Here is a 16,066-nt window from a genome sequence, read left to right as displayed (position 1 = left end):
TTATTATTAACATACATATATTCAGTAACTTCACTTGTACTCGTAACTAACTAACAATAAAGTTTTGCAAGTCGGTTTTTACTTTTAACCTATGTACTTCTAACAGCTGTATCGATTTTTAACTTTACTTGTTTCGGTACAGAATACAAATGACAACAAAATAATTTGGTACCACCCAGGCTGCTATGATGTTGAACACCGAAGATAGACAGAGGAACTCTTATAATATGAAAATAAAACCCCGTCAGAGTTTGGAATCATAAAATTCGTTCTGACGAATCCAGTTCTTATTAGTACCGCATTAAAGTACATGCAACAAATAAGTGCGTTTAAGAAAAATCTTTTTTTTGGCAGAAACTATTTTTAATTCGTATTTTTAGAAATCCAGTTTTTCGTTTCATAGCTATTCCACCTTTATGCTGGACAATGTTGGGCATTCGAGCGAGTCATCAGCGCGTGACGATATGTAAGCTTTTGACTCTGACGTCATTTCATGTTATTGACCCGGTGCTTATACCTGGTCCGTGCACCTTGTATCACGATTGTGATCCAATATTTTTACCACCACCTCTTATTTAAAAAGGAAATATAAGATATCTCTTTATACGAGCAGCTTTAACAGCTATTGGACGTTTATATAAGATCGTGTCAGATATTTTTGCGGCCTTCGAAGAGTAACATATTATTGCAGGTGACTGTACCTATAATGAATGTATGTTATTATTTGACACCTCATCTGTTCAATAGCTGTTAACGCTGCTCGTATAAAAGGATATCTTATAAAATAAGAGGTGGTGGTCAAAATATTGGAGCACAATCGTGATACAAAGGTGCAATCGTTTTCACAGCTCACCCTTACAGAATGACGATATTTGTATGACCTTTTTGAGATCACCTGAATGTAGGTACATAAATATTATCGACGCTTCTATTATGTACTTTCCATTATTTCAAAACGACGTAAATGCTGCCCACGATTGTATCTATTTACCTTAGCTGAATAATTAAGAAATACTGCGTTTTCTTGACATTAGCAGATAGCGACTCTTATCTTGTAAAAATATTGTCATTCTAGTCATTCACAATTTCCAGGTGAGATATGTACTTGAGAATTATTTTTGTTTAGTATACCATGACTCAATCGGTCCTAAATAGAAAGATTAAGAGCCAACAGGAGTGGTCATTTCTCCATACAAACGTACTCGACTGTTGCCTCCTGTGGGTTTTGATGCTAGAGCAATGATTTTTTCAACACAGATTAATATTGTCAATATCTGTGTCGGACTGTTTTGCTTTTTTGGATATCTTTCTTCAAAAATGGCCAAAATGGCCTAATTGACTATGCCGCAATGAGAGGCGTAGTATTCAAGACTGGTATCAATTAGCCAAAAAAGCAAAACGGTCCGACACAGATAATTTCATAATCATTTAGATTTCCAAGTTTGGTTAGGATTGGTTAAGTTTTGGAGGAGGAAACAGTCGAGTACGAAACCTCGATTTTTGTGATTTATACGCAGGATTTTTCGCCTTGTCCTTATCGCACTATAGTTTTAGGAGCCGCTTCCGTTAGCGAGACGGGTATATTTAACTAAAATATCTACAACTCAGCTCCTGTTTCGTCTTAACAGGGTAGGTGGTTTTGTGAACCGACAATGACATGCAAATAACAAAATTGAATCAACAATTGGCATAGCGGCGTAATTAATTACTCGATCACCTCTACCCCGTGCGGTAAACAAATCGAGGAGGGCGTGATGTCATGCATGCTGTGCTGTTGACCGAAACAGCGAGGGACACGCCATTTAGATGCCATTTAGTATTTCCTTCGTCGTTGTTTTCGTAAAGTTCTTATAGACAAATAACAATTAAATCAACGCTTACTTCATTTTCGTTGTTGATATTTTTTACCAACGTGATACGTGATATTATTAGACCAACTAGTAGAAGAAGTAAGTGCAGTGAGTATGCACTTCTGTCTCAGGCGATGCTACTTGACCAGATAGTTCCCTGGATCATGATTAGCTGATCTTAATGCCCTAGCCACGAGATTAACACTTGACTACCACCTAAAAAGGGAAATGGGCGTAGCGCGGCGTAGTTATCGGTCTATTTCTATATACCTGAAGCTGTAGCTATCAAGTCATTTCACGTCGTAATTCATTTATGAAATAAACGATTGACCTTATCATACAAAAAAAAACTAAAATTACTACTAATATTATAAATTCGATAGTAACTTTGTTTGTCTTGTCTGTCTTGTTTGTCGTCCCTAAAATACAAATGGTATGTTTTATTGACCCACAAAAAAAACATAATAATAACAGTACCTTCAGATCCACAGCGCAGGCTTCGTCACCATACAGATAGCTGATTGTCTTTCTCTTATGTAGTTAATAGCCTATTTATATGTTATTTTGTTATTATTGTTATGAAACTATATAGGCCAAGCAATAAGAAGTTATAGAGGGAAATGCTAGGAACACAATTTTTGACTACGTAACTTTGTTTGGACTAGTTAGGAGGTGAACATATCAAAAGTCCCCGGCCGTAGCCCCGGTGCTGGGGGTAGAGGGGGGAAAGAAGGTCTAATTTTTCGGTTTTTCACTTATATCTTGGAAATTTTGCGTCTTAGCGACATGACTACTAAGACAAACCAAAAGCTGATAAAATTTGTTACAAGTTTTATTCAGTCAAGTTTTTCGATATCTTGAATAGTTTTTGAGATATCCGCTCTTAAAAGTTTATTTAGGGCTTTCAATTTTATCTTGATATCTACATTAGTGACGCTGCTAGACCGTGTTTGGTATCATTTTCGTATAAATCGGGGGTGTTGAATTCAGTTTTGGTATCACATTGACACCATTCCTAAGAAAAAACATATAAACTTTAAACAAATACCTTTTTTTTTAAATTCCTCTTCACGCTTAAACCGCTCAACCGATTTAATTGAAATTTGGTATACTTACAGATTTTTCGAGTCCCAAGACAGGACATAAGATACTTTTTATCTCAATAATCATAATTTAAAGTTGTGAAATGGAGTATGGGGGGAATTCAACTTCGTCGACGAAACTATTTCCTGAGGTTAATACTGCTCAAGGTAAGGTTTGAAGTCATGTTTGGTATCACTTTCATCTAAATCACAGATGTATTCCGTCCTAAATTTCATCTAAACCGGTTCAGCGGTTATTGACTCCCCATACAAACTTCCACCCCACTTTTCACACCCTCAAAAGATGCTTCTGGTTATAAAAACTATCCTATGTCGTGTGTCGAGATTTAAACTATTTCTATACCAAATTTCAACGAAATTGGTTGAGCGGTTTAAGCGTGAAGAGGGATTTAAAAAAATATTTATTTTTAAATTTTGGTTTTACTTCGGAATGGTGTCAATGTGATACCATAAATGAATTTAGCACCCACGATTTATACGAAAATGATACTAAACATGGCCTTAACAGCTTCACTGACGTAGATATCAAGATAAAATTAAAATCCCTAAATAAACTTTCAACAGCGGGTATCTCAAAAACTATTCATGATATCGAAAAACTTGACAGGATAAAACTTGTAACTAATTTTATCAGCTTTCGGTTTGTCTTAGTAGTCATGTCGCTAAGACGCAAAGTTTCCAAGATATCAATGAAAAACCGAAAAATTCGACCTTCTTACCCCCCTCTACCCCCCAGCAGCGGGGCTACAGCCGGGGACTTTTGATATGTTCACCTCCTAACTAGTCCAAACAAAGTTACGGAGTCAAAAATTGTGTTCCTAGCATTTCCCTCTACAACGTTTTTTGAGCATTCATTTCTTGACCTATTAGGTCTATTCTTCATGTCTTTAAAATACGAGTATGTTCATAAACTATATATGACTGTTTGTTAATAAATAAAAATAAATTTAGCATTTTAGATTAAACAGACGTTTTTGACTATTAATCGATAAATGATAAATTATTGTTGTAATTATGTCGTAACTAATCGCATAGGTACTTATTTAAATATTAGCAATCTGCCGTGCCCTTCGCTGCTGATGAATAAGATAATGATGACAAATAGACAGCAAACCTTAATTTTTTTTTTGTTTATCACACGGGATAGGTCGGTGATCTATATATATTTATGGCTTCAAAAACACTCCTTCTGACGTGAAACGCCTTTAAAATCCTTTATGACATAGAAAATTTGTGTCCTTTATGACAAAGATTGTTTTTTGCAGACATTGAAGTTTATGCAATATATTCCAGCAAACTATGCTAGCATAAGGGAACGATTCCGGCCTTCAGATAGGTACCTGTCTTTACCTCAGTGCAAGGCCGAGGTCCGAGTTGCAGGAGGGCCGTGATCGGACAGTGACTTCTGAAGTAGAGTTCAATAGACACGGCAAATAACGTAAACAAATCAATTTACCTTCATTACTTCGTAATCTCACATTTTTTAAGAACAAAAACTATGATCGTAATAGTTAAAATAAAATGTTAGGTTATACATATGTGAATGCAAAAAATCTGTCATATTTGTTTACATTCTTTTGAACTCTACTTTAGAGCGCACCTGACGATTTGTTATGCGCAGTCCACTGCCATTGAGTCCTTGGTAGCCCCGTATCCTATGATATGTACAGCTTGCCTATGTAGTTTTTATTCATTTTCTAAAGCTCCGCTTCACTGCGTTCCACCTAAAATGCATATCCAACGAAAATTCTCTCTTCACGTGATACACGCCCTATTACAATTAAAATGTAATAATAACTTAACACCTTTAACTAGTGTATTTTTTTAAATATTTGGTAATTGATAACGTCAACACTAAAAGTAGGTACTCGTGGGTGTACTAGGTTATAATATGCTGTACCGAAGATTGAACTGGTCACATAACATTACAGACAAAACTGAGGGTTAAGTTAAAAAACTAAAGCTTACCTTGCCAAAGTTCCCTTAAAGACTCCATTAGATTTGGTAGCATAGACATGAATGACGTCAGCCATGAACGGTTCACTAGTCTCTAAAGCGATGGCCTGCTGTTCGCAAACAAGGGGCTCTATTCTGCACGATAAGGCGGACCGTTTGGTCGATGTCGCCCGAGGATATGTGTGAGGGCGAGCGGAACTATACACCGCGGCCGACATGTCTTCGCTTCTCCTGTGCTTCCTTGAGCACAAAGCACTCGCAGCATTCTTCAGTTGTGTTTGGAATCTGTTTCGCGGGGTGCTCACAATACCACCATCCATCTTCGGACACAGTTTAACTGCACTTAGTGTATGTTGGAATCCATATTTATCGTGTTACACAGCACTTGATAGTTTAATGTTTGACACCGTGTTTCATCCATTCGCGATGGGACGGTCACTGATAATCGATACAATTTATAAATACAGCCTTACGGATAAAATACGAGTATGTGTTTGGGAGTAGGTACGTTTTTAACAAGATTAAATAAAGACCCGTACAGATTTATTCAACAGTCCAGAAGATAACTCTACGGATCGGTGACATCCAAAGTAGTAGAACAAATTTATATCATATTCAAATGGACACGATAAAGAACTCCACATATGTCATAAAGCATGTTTGCAATGTGACCCTTGCATACTATTTAACAAGCTTATAAGCTTGTTAAATCGTAACGTCCGGTTAATAGTTGATGTATAAGTAGTACACGTACAACCGTACGTATACCTACAAGCTTTTGGTAAATTGACCTTTTGATAGACAGGCCACCTACAGGTTTAAAGCTCGTCATAGTGTACAGCCATCGAGAGCACATTAGGTGGGTGAATGACTCAAAAGGATTTCCTTATTTTTTGTTAAAAGATTTTAAATATTTATTTCGAATAGCTTTTGCCGTAGAATATCCCAAATATGCCTACTAAAACATTTACATTTAAATATTCCTTAAGTTCAGCCTTCCCTAATTTTATTCCGATGAAATGTGCTTTTGGAATGAAATACAGACAGAAAAATTTCATACACTTTAGAAACGATATTATGAGATTAGTGTGGTAAATTTTAGCTAATGTCTTTTGTAGTCGCTATGCGTTACGTACTGACGCGATACATAATAGAGGCAAAGGTCAGAAAATCAAAGTTGATCGTAGAGAGCATCAACATATTTCAATATTTAATTCAGTACACTTTTTATCAGGTTCGAAGGGGCCAACCCAATCCATCAATACATAAGATTATGTCAAAAGGGTATTCTTACTTATTGTCATAACAATTTATTAATTTGATCTGTATTTGTTATGATTAAAGTGACATTATTACATGCGTCATTTCTGGTTGAAGATTAGATCCATAACAAATCCAGATTAAATTCATAACCAGTTATTACAATCTGAATACGCCTCTAAAACTAAATAACACAAATGTAATACAATTTACAGGTATTGATCGTCTAACCTTTGCCTAATGAAACCATATTCGCTTGGCGGGCAGGTTTATATATTAGTATAGCTAGGTATAACAAAAAACATTAACAGTTTTAATCAATACATTACTACTAATGTCCTTCCCTAACCCATGTTAAAGTACAAACCATGCATAAGGATAGGTATACTATAAATGTTTAAAATCGCTATCGCACTGTGGAAAATGTTAGCCTAACCTAATTATACTCGTATTATAATTAGTTTTAATGAACCTACATGTCGTGCTGGTACAAAAACAATACACAAGGTAACTAAATTAACTACTTAAATTCGTTTAATTTTATCCGTAAGGCTGTCATTAAAAATATGATTTTATCTTGTATTGAACTGTACATGTTGTAACGATAATTTCTAAGTTATTAACCGTATCTACATCGTCTTCATTGGTAACCGTAATATACTATAATTAATTGCATACCAAATATTAAATTGTGTTCAGTTGCAGTTGTTGTTACCATAAGTTAACATACATATAATAATAATTATCGTATTACATATCTTCTTTTGATAGTTTTAGGCTAAGGCGTGTATTAGTTGTCCTGATTAATGCCAATAATCATTAATCATATCATAGTCATGTTATCCCTTAAAAACGATGGACGGATTGTGTGAAAGAGGATATGAGAAAGAAAGGAGTGAGTGCTGAGGACACGAAAGACAGAGGAGAATGGAAGAGAAGAACATGTTGTGCCGACCCCACATGACGTGGGAACGTGGGATAAGGGCAGGGGAAAGAAGAAGTCATGTTATACCTACTATTAGTCGCGGTCCATATGGCGAGCCACTATTTGACTGCATCGCTGCACCAAGTCACTTACGCTCGATGATTGGTGCTAATACGATACTTAAACACACCAGGCAGCGATACTCGTATTTAATACATTTTAGACTAACCTATCCAAGGTAAAGAATTGTTAACAGACTTATTTGCAATAGTCGGTAAATAATAACATCAATGTCAATTGACTGTCGTGCAATACGAACCACTGTAAATACGTACGGATGAACATTTAATCTAGATTACGGAAAAAATGCACTTGGGCAAATAGGCAATAATACAACAATGTTAGATATTCATTCAGTTATTAATTATTATATGCACTGCAAGGCAAAATAATCTATATACATATGTATATATTTCAATCTAAGCGGTTGACATCGTCATCTACTGAGAGGGTATACATAGGTCACTAGATAAGTTTTGCAAGAGACAAATTTAATATGAAACAAAGATGTACTTTTTAAAACACACATATACTTAATTACTTATATCACATATACTTTTAAAAACTATATTTCTATAAACAATAATTGGCCGGAAAACATTTACTTTCTTTTTAAATTTACTAATAAAAAAATAGATTTATACTTTTATTAAGCCATAAAGGGATTATGAAAATCATAAAACTTGATAGAGTGAAACACGATTTAAATTTGATAAAAATTGTCTTTAAATCTGCGAATGTTCCTAAACGTCCTAAAATGTCAGTTTCAATTGATATCAGTTTATCGAAAACCGTCTGAGCAGGTTAATTTCAAAAATATTTTTATGTATATATAGCGCTTACTTGCAGCAGATAGAAGTGTGTGGCGCCGAGTGGTCCACACAAAACTATTTCGACGAGATGGTCACGACCCTCAGCATTGAGGAAACCGACGCGAGGAGGAGGAGCGCTTACTTGAGTTATAATATTATCGTTTTGTTTGCGTGAGTGTGTTTCGAATAGGCTCGCGGAAGGCTTCGCGGGCCGCGGGGTCAGTGGCAGGGGCGCGGGGGCGGGCGTGGGCGAGCTGACATCACCACCGGAGCCGATCTTACATCACCCGCCGCGGTCTCCCACCAGCCGCGCGCCGCTGCCACTCCACATCGACCGATTATCGGCACACCGATCGACAATTTGTACCTATTACCTACTCATGTAAAAAAACTATTCATTGTAGCTAACTTTTAATTAAAACGCATAATATCGCATTGAAAACGTAATACCGCGTGCATATAAGAAGGTTGTTAAAATAACATGTACTTTTTGTGTTTACTACTTTGTTAGGCGTTTTTAGGGTTCCGTAGTTGACTATAGTTTCGCCATGTCCGTCTGTCCGTCCGTCCGCGGTCGTTAGAGCTAGCTGCAATTGGGCATGGATGCCATGGATATATATCAATTATATCGGCAAAGTGATAAAACAAACGACCCCTACACGTAAAGTGGCGATGTAATTTTTTTTTCGCTTTAACCATATATGTAGTGTGGGATATCGTTGGACAGGTCTTTCAAAAAATAGGGGTCTTTAAAAATTGTTTTTGGAAATAAGCGCGAACAGACTATATCACGATGGTGATATACCTAATATCACAAGATAGCGAACGGCATATTAGCATACGGTGTAAAGCGATTGAAAGCGCTTCCATCTCCAGAAGCGCGATTCCTTAATTAGGTAACTGAGCATTTATTGAATTAAATAATTATTACAATAAATAGCAAAAAGTGATCCTTAGCGTGCAATAATTCCCACGGCAATGATGTCAATTGGTTTATCAATCACGGCGAGACGGATGCCGAGCCGAGCCGCAGCTTGTGCTGTGGGCGTACCATTCACTCCTGCCTCTAATCGAGCGGCGGGATGTGCAGAACAATTCAATGTAATCCTCTACACGTCCCTACTGTTCCTAGTCGCGCATGCGTGCAATCTACTTTGTTTACAGCTATTTGCTCACGTCAATTGCCTTTATAGATCCTGTTGTTTAGAAAGCGCGTTTTATGTTTTACATTTAAGATCAAATAAACTGAATTTAAGAGAGTAAACATCAAGATTTTCTAACTTTATAACAAATCACTAAAACTTATAAATAAAAAATTTGCCCTAAGTCATGGTCCGTAGGTAGGGTGCCCAGAAGGCTAGCCGCATTGCCCCGCTGGATGGCAATGCTGATCCTTTGGGCAAAATATAGGCCAGCCCTCTGGTCACCGGAGGCCTCTATGAGGCGCTTTGATAACTCCCCATAGAGGCGACGCGCGCTAGGTCCCCACGGCCCCAAGGTTTCCACACCAAACGCCGCAAATATATAGCTACTACCTAGTGTGACATATTTGCGGCGTTTGAGGCTTTCGGCCGAGGATGCGGCCGCACCAGCGCCAACTTTGGTGCCTGGAATATGGGACGGCGCCAGGGTATCAACGCACGTAGCGTCCCAGACAAGTGGCCGTCCCATACTCCAAGGCACCAGCGTCATTCCGTCAGGCCTCTTGCCATCGACCCTGGCCAGACCGTTGGGCTCGAGGACCGCCGGTACCTTGGCACTGACAAGGGCCCTTCGGATGACGTCGTTGAGGCTGGCGTGGCGGGGGATCCTTCCAGCGCTACGGCTGCATGAGAGGCCGTGGTGGCCCAGATTATCCACCATAATTCCGCATTGGCACCGGTGGGGTATGTTTGTTGATGCCCCTATTCTTAAACATGTGGCCAAACGGAATGTAGTATTATCCAGCAATGTGCCCACAGTTGTGGATGGTAGTGTCTGTAACCACAGAGTCATTCTATAACTACACATAAAACAAATTCCCCGCCGCGTCTGTCCGTCTGTGTGTACGTATGTTCGCGATAAACTCGAAGACTATATACTGAACGGGTTTTCATGCGGCATCTATAGAGTGATTTTTGAGGAAAGTTTAAGTGTATAATTTGTTAAGGGTAACCCGTGCGGAGTCGGGGCGGGTCGCTAGTTAGTTAATATTCTGCTATAAGTCAGTCTGCTATAAGTACGAGGGCTGCTACTTATGTATCCGGAATGGGCCACTTACTGGAACTGTATTAAAAATATATATATAACATATAAAAATGGAACTCTTTGAAAGCAAAATACAGCTTGTTTCACATGTCTATCAATTGGTTTTACATTGTAGAATTATTTTTTAAAATTCTTTTCTCAAACATGCAATGAAATATTGATGTTATGTTCCTTATAACAGGCTGCGAAGTATGACGTTTCAGGTGCGGCTAGGACAAAAGGTCGTTAATGGAATTTCATACACATCTTGCAGGCCTAGGCCGGCAAAGTCCTCTTTTTTAATTTTCATTTCACAGATATTTGTGACACAGCATCGTGGCCTTCATCCATTAAAAAAAACTAGAGGCAGTATTTGCTTTATGGTTCGTAATGACACTCTGCCACTACGCCTATAAAAAAAAAACAAAAAACAATGTTTGCTATAATTTGCAGTTTTATTTGTATAAAAACAACATGAACTTAATAAATAATACAATCTATAATTTTATAATTTTAAATTATAAATTTAGCTACACAAATAAAAACATTTAAAATATTTCATCTAAACGTTAGCGGTAAAACGGTCTACTCAAACACGCGTAGTTATATTTTTTAAATTGTTATGGAGGTAAAGTTGAAAAATATGAATTCTGTTTTATTGGATTTATGGTGCGTTGTTGATTTTTTGACTTTAATATGAGTTCCGACGAAATAATGAAATTAATATTAATTGTAATCGTAGGTGTTGGAATTGGCAGCGTAAGCAGAATTGATTTTAAATAACTTGCTGTCTCTGGCGCCAAGTCAAAGACGAAGTATGTATATGGTTGCTTATGGCAATTTTATTATTTGAGAAACTAAGAAAAATGGCTTACAGTTTATTAGAAACAGTTTTGTGGCATATTTAAAATTAATGTAACTACAAATTCGTCAACACTGTGGAAATTATACTTATTTACTCCATGCATAAAGCAACGATGTATGTGAAACATGATATCAACATGAAAGACTATGTAAACTTATGTGACGAAAACGACAGTCAGACGGATACAAGGCGAAAAAATCAAAGATACATGAAAATATACGGGTAGTCAAAATACACGACTCGTGTAAAACATACGCGTGATAATGATATAGGTACGTGTTGGTTATATTTTGGGTGTAGTTTACTTTTAGTTTTTTCTGTAAATAAAACTTGGGTTTCGTGGATTTTTTATTTTATTTATTTCATTGCATGTTTGAGAAAAGCACTATACATACCTCGGCGGGAAATGGGGTTGCCCGCGCTCAGATATATGTCTTCGGCCGGCAACCCCTTTCGTCCCGGCCTCTGTAGTAATGTACTATTGTTTCATCTTCAACGGATTTACTTGTGAAAATTTTCGTGCAGATGTTTTTTTTACGATGTTCGGAGTGGTTAAACTCAAAAATAGTGCATAGATCGACTTTTTTCGACTTTTGGGGAGTAAATTCCATCGAAGGTCAATGTTTTAGTGAATAAATTGTGGTCGTAGTATATTACGGTATTTACGGTAGGACGAATTAAAAAAAAAACGCTCAAAATCGGCTTTTATCCCACAAAATATAGATGCTGTGGACAAACTCATAATGCAAGATGGTCATAGTATATATCGCAAGATAGAGGCATCTCATGGCAATAGTATGACGAGTATTTGTACGATATTACATGAACATTTGGCTCAAAAAAAAAGAAAAACTCGCGAAAGAGCCGTTCTTGCGTACAAAATGCACGTCTTGTATACCAAGATCAGAATGGAAAAAGTGCTATGAAAAGTCGTTTCAACATTATGAAAAGTGCATCATTCATCTTGGTGGACAAATACAAAGGCAATAAAACCATTTATAACTATAGATATTTGTTATTTTTTGTGTTTCCGGATACATAAGTAGCAGCCCTCGTAGTAAGTGGTAGACAATGCCTTATGGCATTAAGTCCGCCTTTTGTACTGTAAGGTTTTTCTTTTGTGCAATAAAGGTTAAATAAATAAATAAGTCAAAAGCCCTACATACCGATGTCCTTAATTATCCTAAACAAGTAAATTTTCAGCATTGCTCGAAAGTTGTATCTTTACTTTAGAACCACAATAACTATATTTATGACTAAAAGTAGTGTCCTAAACTCTATATGCTAAACTAAAGAAAAGAAAAGCAGGCAACTAAAACACTATTAATAAAGCGCCAGTTTAAATGATAATATCGAAGAAAACCGCTCCTTTGAAAGCCTACTCGTTTTTGAAGTAAACTATATGGACTAAAGTGGTGTCGATATACTTTTAATGGTGCCGGTGACCACAGTTCATTGCATTTATCATTGAAATTCAAAGGAAGTTGACTAAGTTCGGTTGAGTTACACGGTCGGCATTTACAAAAAAGGAAGTGAGTCCTAATAATTACTCATTTTCATAAAAAAAGACATCAGCTTTGAACCAGTAGGTGGTGCTGTCAATTTCACTAGCGACACAAGGATACTCAGGAACCTAAACGAATTAATAGGATAGCTTTTCCCAAAATGCGAAAACCTAAAGCAATATTTTGTTAGTTTTTAGCATAACTTAATATAAAATAAATGTCCATTAACGCATGTACAGTAAATCTGTAAATACGCATACTGCATAAGTACAGATTTACAATAGTACATATAAGATAAACTAATAGCAAAACGGGTGAATTAACAAGTCAAAGACCCGGAAGTGCTCAGTGATTGAAGAAGAAGATACCTCTTAAGTTGGCCAGTGTAATAGAAGTCGTATACGCATACACCGTTCACAATGGACGAGGTCACGTATTGTGGTAAATAGCGCGCTATTGTGCTCTACAAAACGGGTTCAAGACATCCTGGCAATAAAGCTATCCGACAAGCACCTCCATCTGACAATGACAGCCCATAAATTTAAATCAAATTTAATTGTGATATTTGAATAGCGTCTTAAAGTTCACTACATTGACAGTTTTATTAGGCCTCCAGCATCACTCTAGCTAGCCACTCCAGACCGCGGGCACATAGAGTCTTAGTCGCGTGGCCTGTACCATGGTAGTTGCTATAATATATTATAGCGATTGCGCAAACTCATGGTAAGGGTTCACAGTAAAAATGGTAACAGTAACAAGTGCCAATGGTATAACTGTGTTATACTATTATATTTTGTAACTGTGTTTTATACTGTCGCTGTCGGTGTGTACCGTTGTTTTGTCGAGTTTATCGATTTGTGCTAGACCTGATGAGATAAACATGCATGATATAAGGATTACAGGAGCGCCTCCTCGCTCACAGCTACCGTTACTGAACCTGATTTTAAATCATCAGAGTGAACGAATATAAAGTTTAAGTATAATACGTATGTACAAGTTGTCTATAAATGATGAAAATACTAGCCAACTAAAATACCTATATGACAAAAAAAGTTTATGCATAACGCCCGGGACCATTCGGTCATCTCTTTTACTGATGAGATGTTATAATAGCCGAGCATCCTCAGCGTGGTGCCGTCATCGGAGGAAAATGCCCGGTACGGGAACGAAGCTTGAATTCACACGTAGGTATCATGCTGATCATCGACCTGAGTAATGTTGAGCTCTTGGGGATAACAACATCAAACTTAACCGCCGTTGCGTACTGGTAAAAAATAACGAATAGGACATTTTAAGGACTTTAGCATCTAAATGAAACCTACATTATTGCTTTTAATTGACCGTATTAAATAATCTAAAAAACTGATCTTGTTAGTTTGAATGTAGTTGATTAGGCACTGAAATCATATGTTTGAAACCATGTTTTCGTATCTTACAATAACTTTTTTTACTAAATCTATTACTTATTTAGTTATTTATTAATAGGTAGGTACTGAAATGGTAACTAAGTATAACTAACTAAGATTATTCGGGTTATTCAGGAGCGAGGACGCTCCAAACCTTTGTCTGTCTAGTGTCTAATTGTCTATGCAGATCTCTCGCAAGTACTACAGAGGTACGAGTAGGTACGACTGTCGTACGCAAAATCATCAATGCGTTAAGCGCGATAAGCGCTGGCCCTGTCGTGTAGATTCACGACAGCGGAATTATATTTATTTTAACAATTCCGTATAAATCTTTTGTCATTGTCAGTACTTATGACTACTTCGCTAAGACGGAGGTAACCGCCACCAGTCAGATAGGAATAGAAAAGCATACCAAGTCGGCTTAATTTATTAATATATGTAATTATGTCATACTGTGTAAAAATTTGCATAAATTAATACGCCCAATATCTTATCAGTATATGTAATGACATCATAATAGATTGGATTCGATGTAAGTATATATTTGGTAGCTTATTGTTTTGTACTCGCTGTGTCGATATAAAAAATGTGTTGGGGCAACAAAGCAAAACACTATTTAGATCTACCACTTGACTTAAGGCGGTTGGTATAGTACGGTTAGTCGTATGGTGGTTTTCTAGTAGACGATAGCTAGACTTAGAGAAAGAACTTTAAAATTTTCTGTCTCTACCAACGAACAGCTTGCAGACGTCTGGTACAGTAGTAACCATAATAACATCTAACCAACCATTTCAGTTAAGAAGTAATAGTAGACCAATAGGAAATAGCTGAGAGTCCTTACTCTTTTTTTTTTCATACGTCAAAACTATCACCCCTAAGAAAAGTATTATTTTCAGCTCCTTGTTACATGGACAGATGACTACGAGAAGCTCCTTTGTTAAAAGGTGTTTAACAGGGTGCTATTAGATGACATTACATATTGATGATGCTTTCCTGTAAATGTACCGGGAAATACATAGGTACCTACTTAAAGTACCCACCCAAGCATTTGCTGCTGGAAGAGCGGGGTCTCCTGTCACAAGTATTAATATAAGTTTACTAGGAGGTCCCAACCCTTTCTCAATTTGTAACACAATGATTGTGACCAATAAACGAATTTTCATTTTCAAGTATTAGCTATTATTTTAGCTTAACGTGTGATACATGATAGGTATGGTTATCGACTACGTAGGGTTAGATTAGAAAGCATTATCTCCCCATGGAAACGACGTTTTAAATTAATTATAGCATGGGTAAGCTCCTGTGCATAGTATATCTGCAAACAACTTTTTATAGGGAATTTTGTGTTTTGCTCATACTGCTTATAGTGTTGTACACGTTTTTACTACACACATTCACATTTTTATCACTTGCCATGTCATGCGTCACTTTCGCACTTACATGCTTGTTAGAACGTGAAAGGCGTGATGACAGAATTGACAGATGGTCTAACACGGTCAGAATTAAAGTAATATAGTTGAATAAGGACTGGTTGAAAGGTCGGATGAATTTGTATATGCCACTGATTCATATTATGATAAGTCAGTTTAATCAAATACTTAAACTACATATATACTCGGTCCCAAAACAAAGCTGCACTAGAAAAATACGTTAAAGTTTTATCTACGGTAAAATTACACTATAGGTAGATCTATTAGGTTGGTCGATCTGTGTATTGTCTTATATATGTATATATGTACTATTAATCTGTTTGAGGCCTTCAGTTACAGAACGATTAATGGTGATATAGTATGTTTTTCAGAGGTATTGCCAATGCGATTCCAGACCAAATTAAATGCAGACTTCACGCTCTATTACTGCCGTAATGTACACCATGAAATTAGTAAATTGCCACAATCACGTCATGTTTAAATTTGGCATATTTATGTATTCAGCCAAATAGGTTAAGCATGATTATTATTTCTAATACACCCACATGCGCAATAGAGCATAATAGATTCGACGCCTGGCATGAACTTATGAATGGGAATTTAAACAGAACTTAAAATTCCGTAGAGAAATCACAATTGAATGATATGAACAAGCTTGTAAGTACCAA

General features: G+C 36.8%; 1 protein-coding gene across 9 annotated transcripts in view; it reads right to left on the bottom strand.

Moving 5' to 3' along the window:
* Nucleotides 1-16,066, bottom strand: part of LOC134679131 (uncharacterized) — an 87,588-nt gene that overhangs the window by 56,506 nt on the left and 15,016 nt on the right. For 4 of the 9 annotated variants that reach the window (XM_063537985.1, XM_063537989.1, XM_063537986.1 and 1 more), the window contains exon 2: nucleotides 4,922-5,347. The exons of 4 other annotated variants lie outside the window; for them this stretch is intronic. In XM_063537985.1, the coding sequence (XP_063394055.1) occupies nucleotides 4,922-5,229 (308 nt within the window). In that variant the 5' untranslated portion in view covers nucleotides 5,230-5,347. Of the gene's footprint in view, nucleotides 1-4,921; nucleotides 5,348-16,066 lie in introns of those variants that run through there. One more of the 9 variants, XM_063537994.1, reaches the window with a different exon arrangement.

Source organism: Cydia fagiglandana, chromosome Z (genome assembly GCF_963556715.1).
Source record: "Cydia fagiglandana chromosome Z, ilCydFagi1.1, whole genome shotgun sequence".
Taxonomy (NCBI): domain Eukaryota; kingdom Metazoa; phylum Arthropoda; class Insecta; order Lepidoptera; family Tortricidae; genus Cydia; species Cydia fagiglandana.
This window is presented reverse-complemented; position numbering and strand designations above follow the sequence as displayed.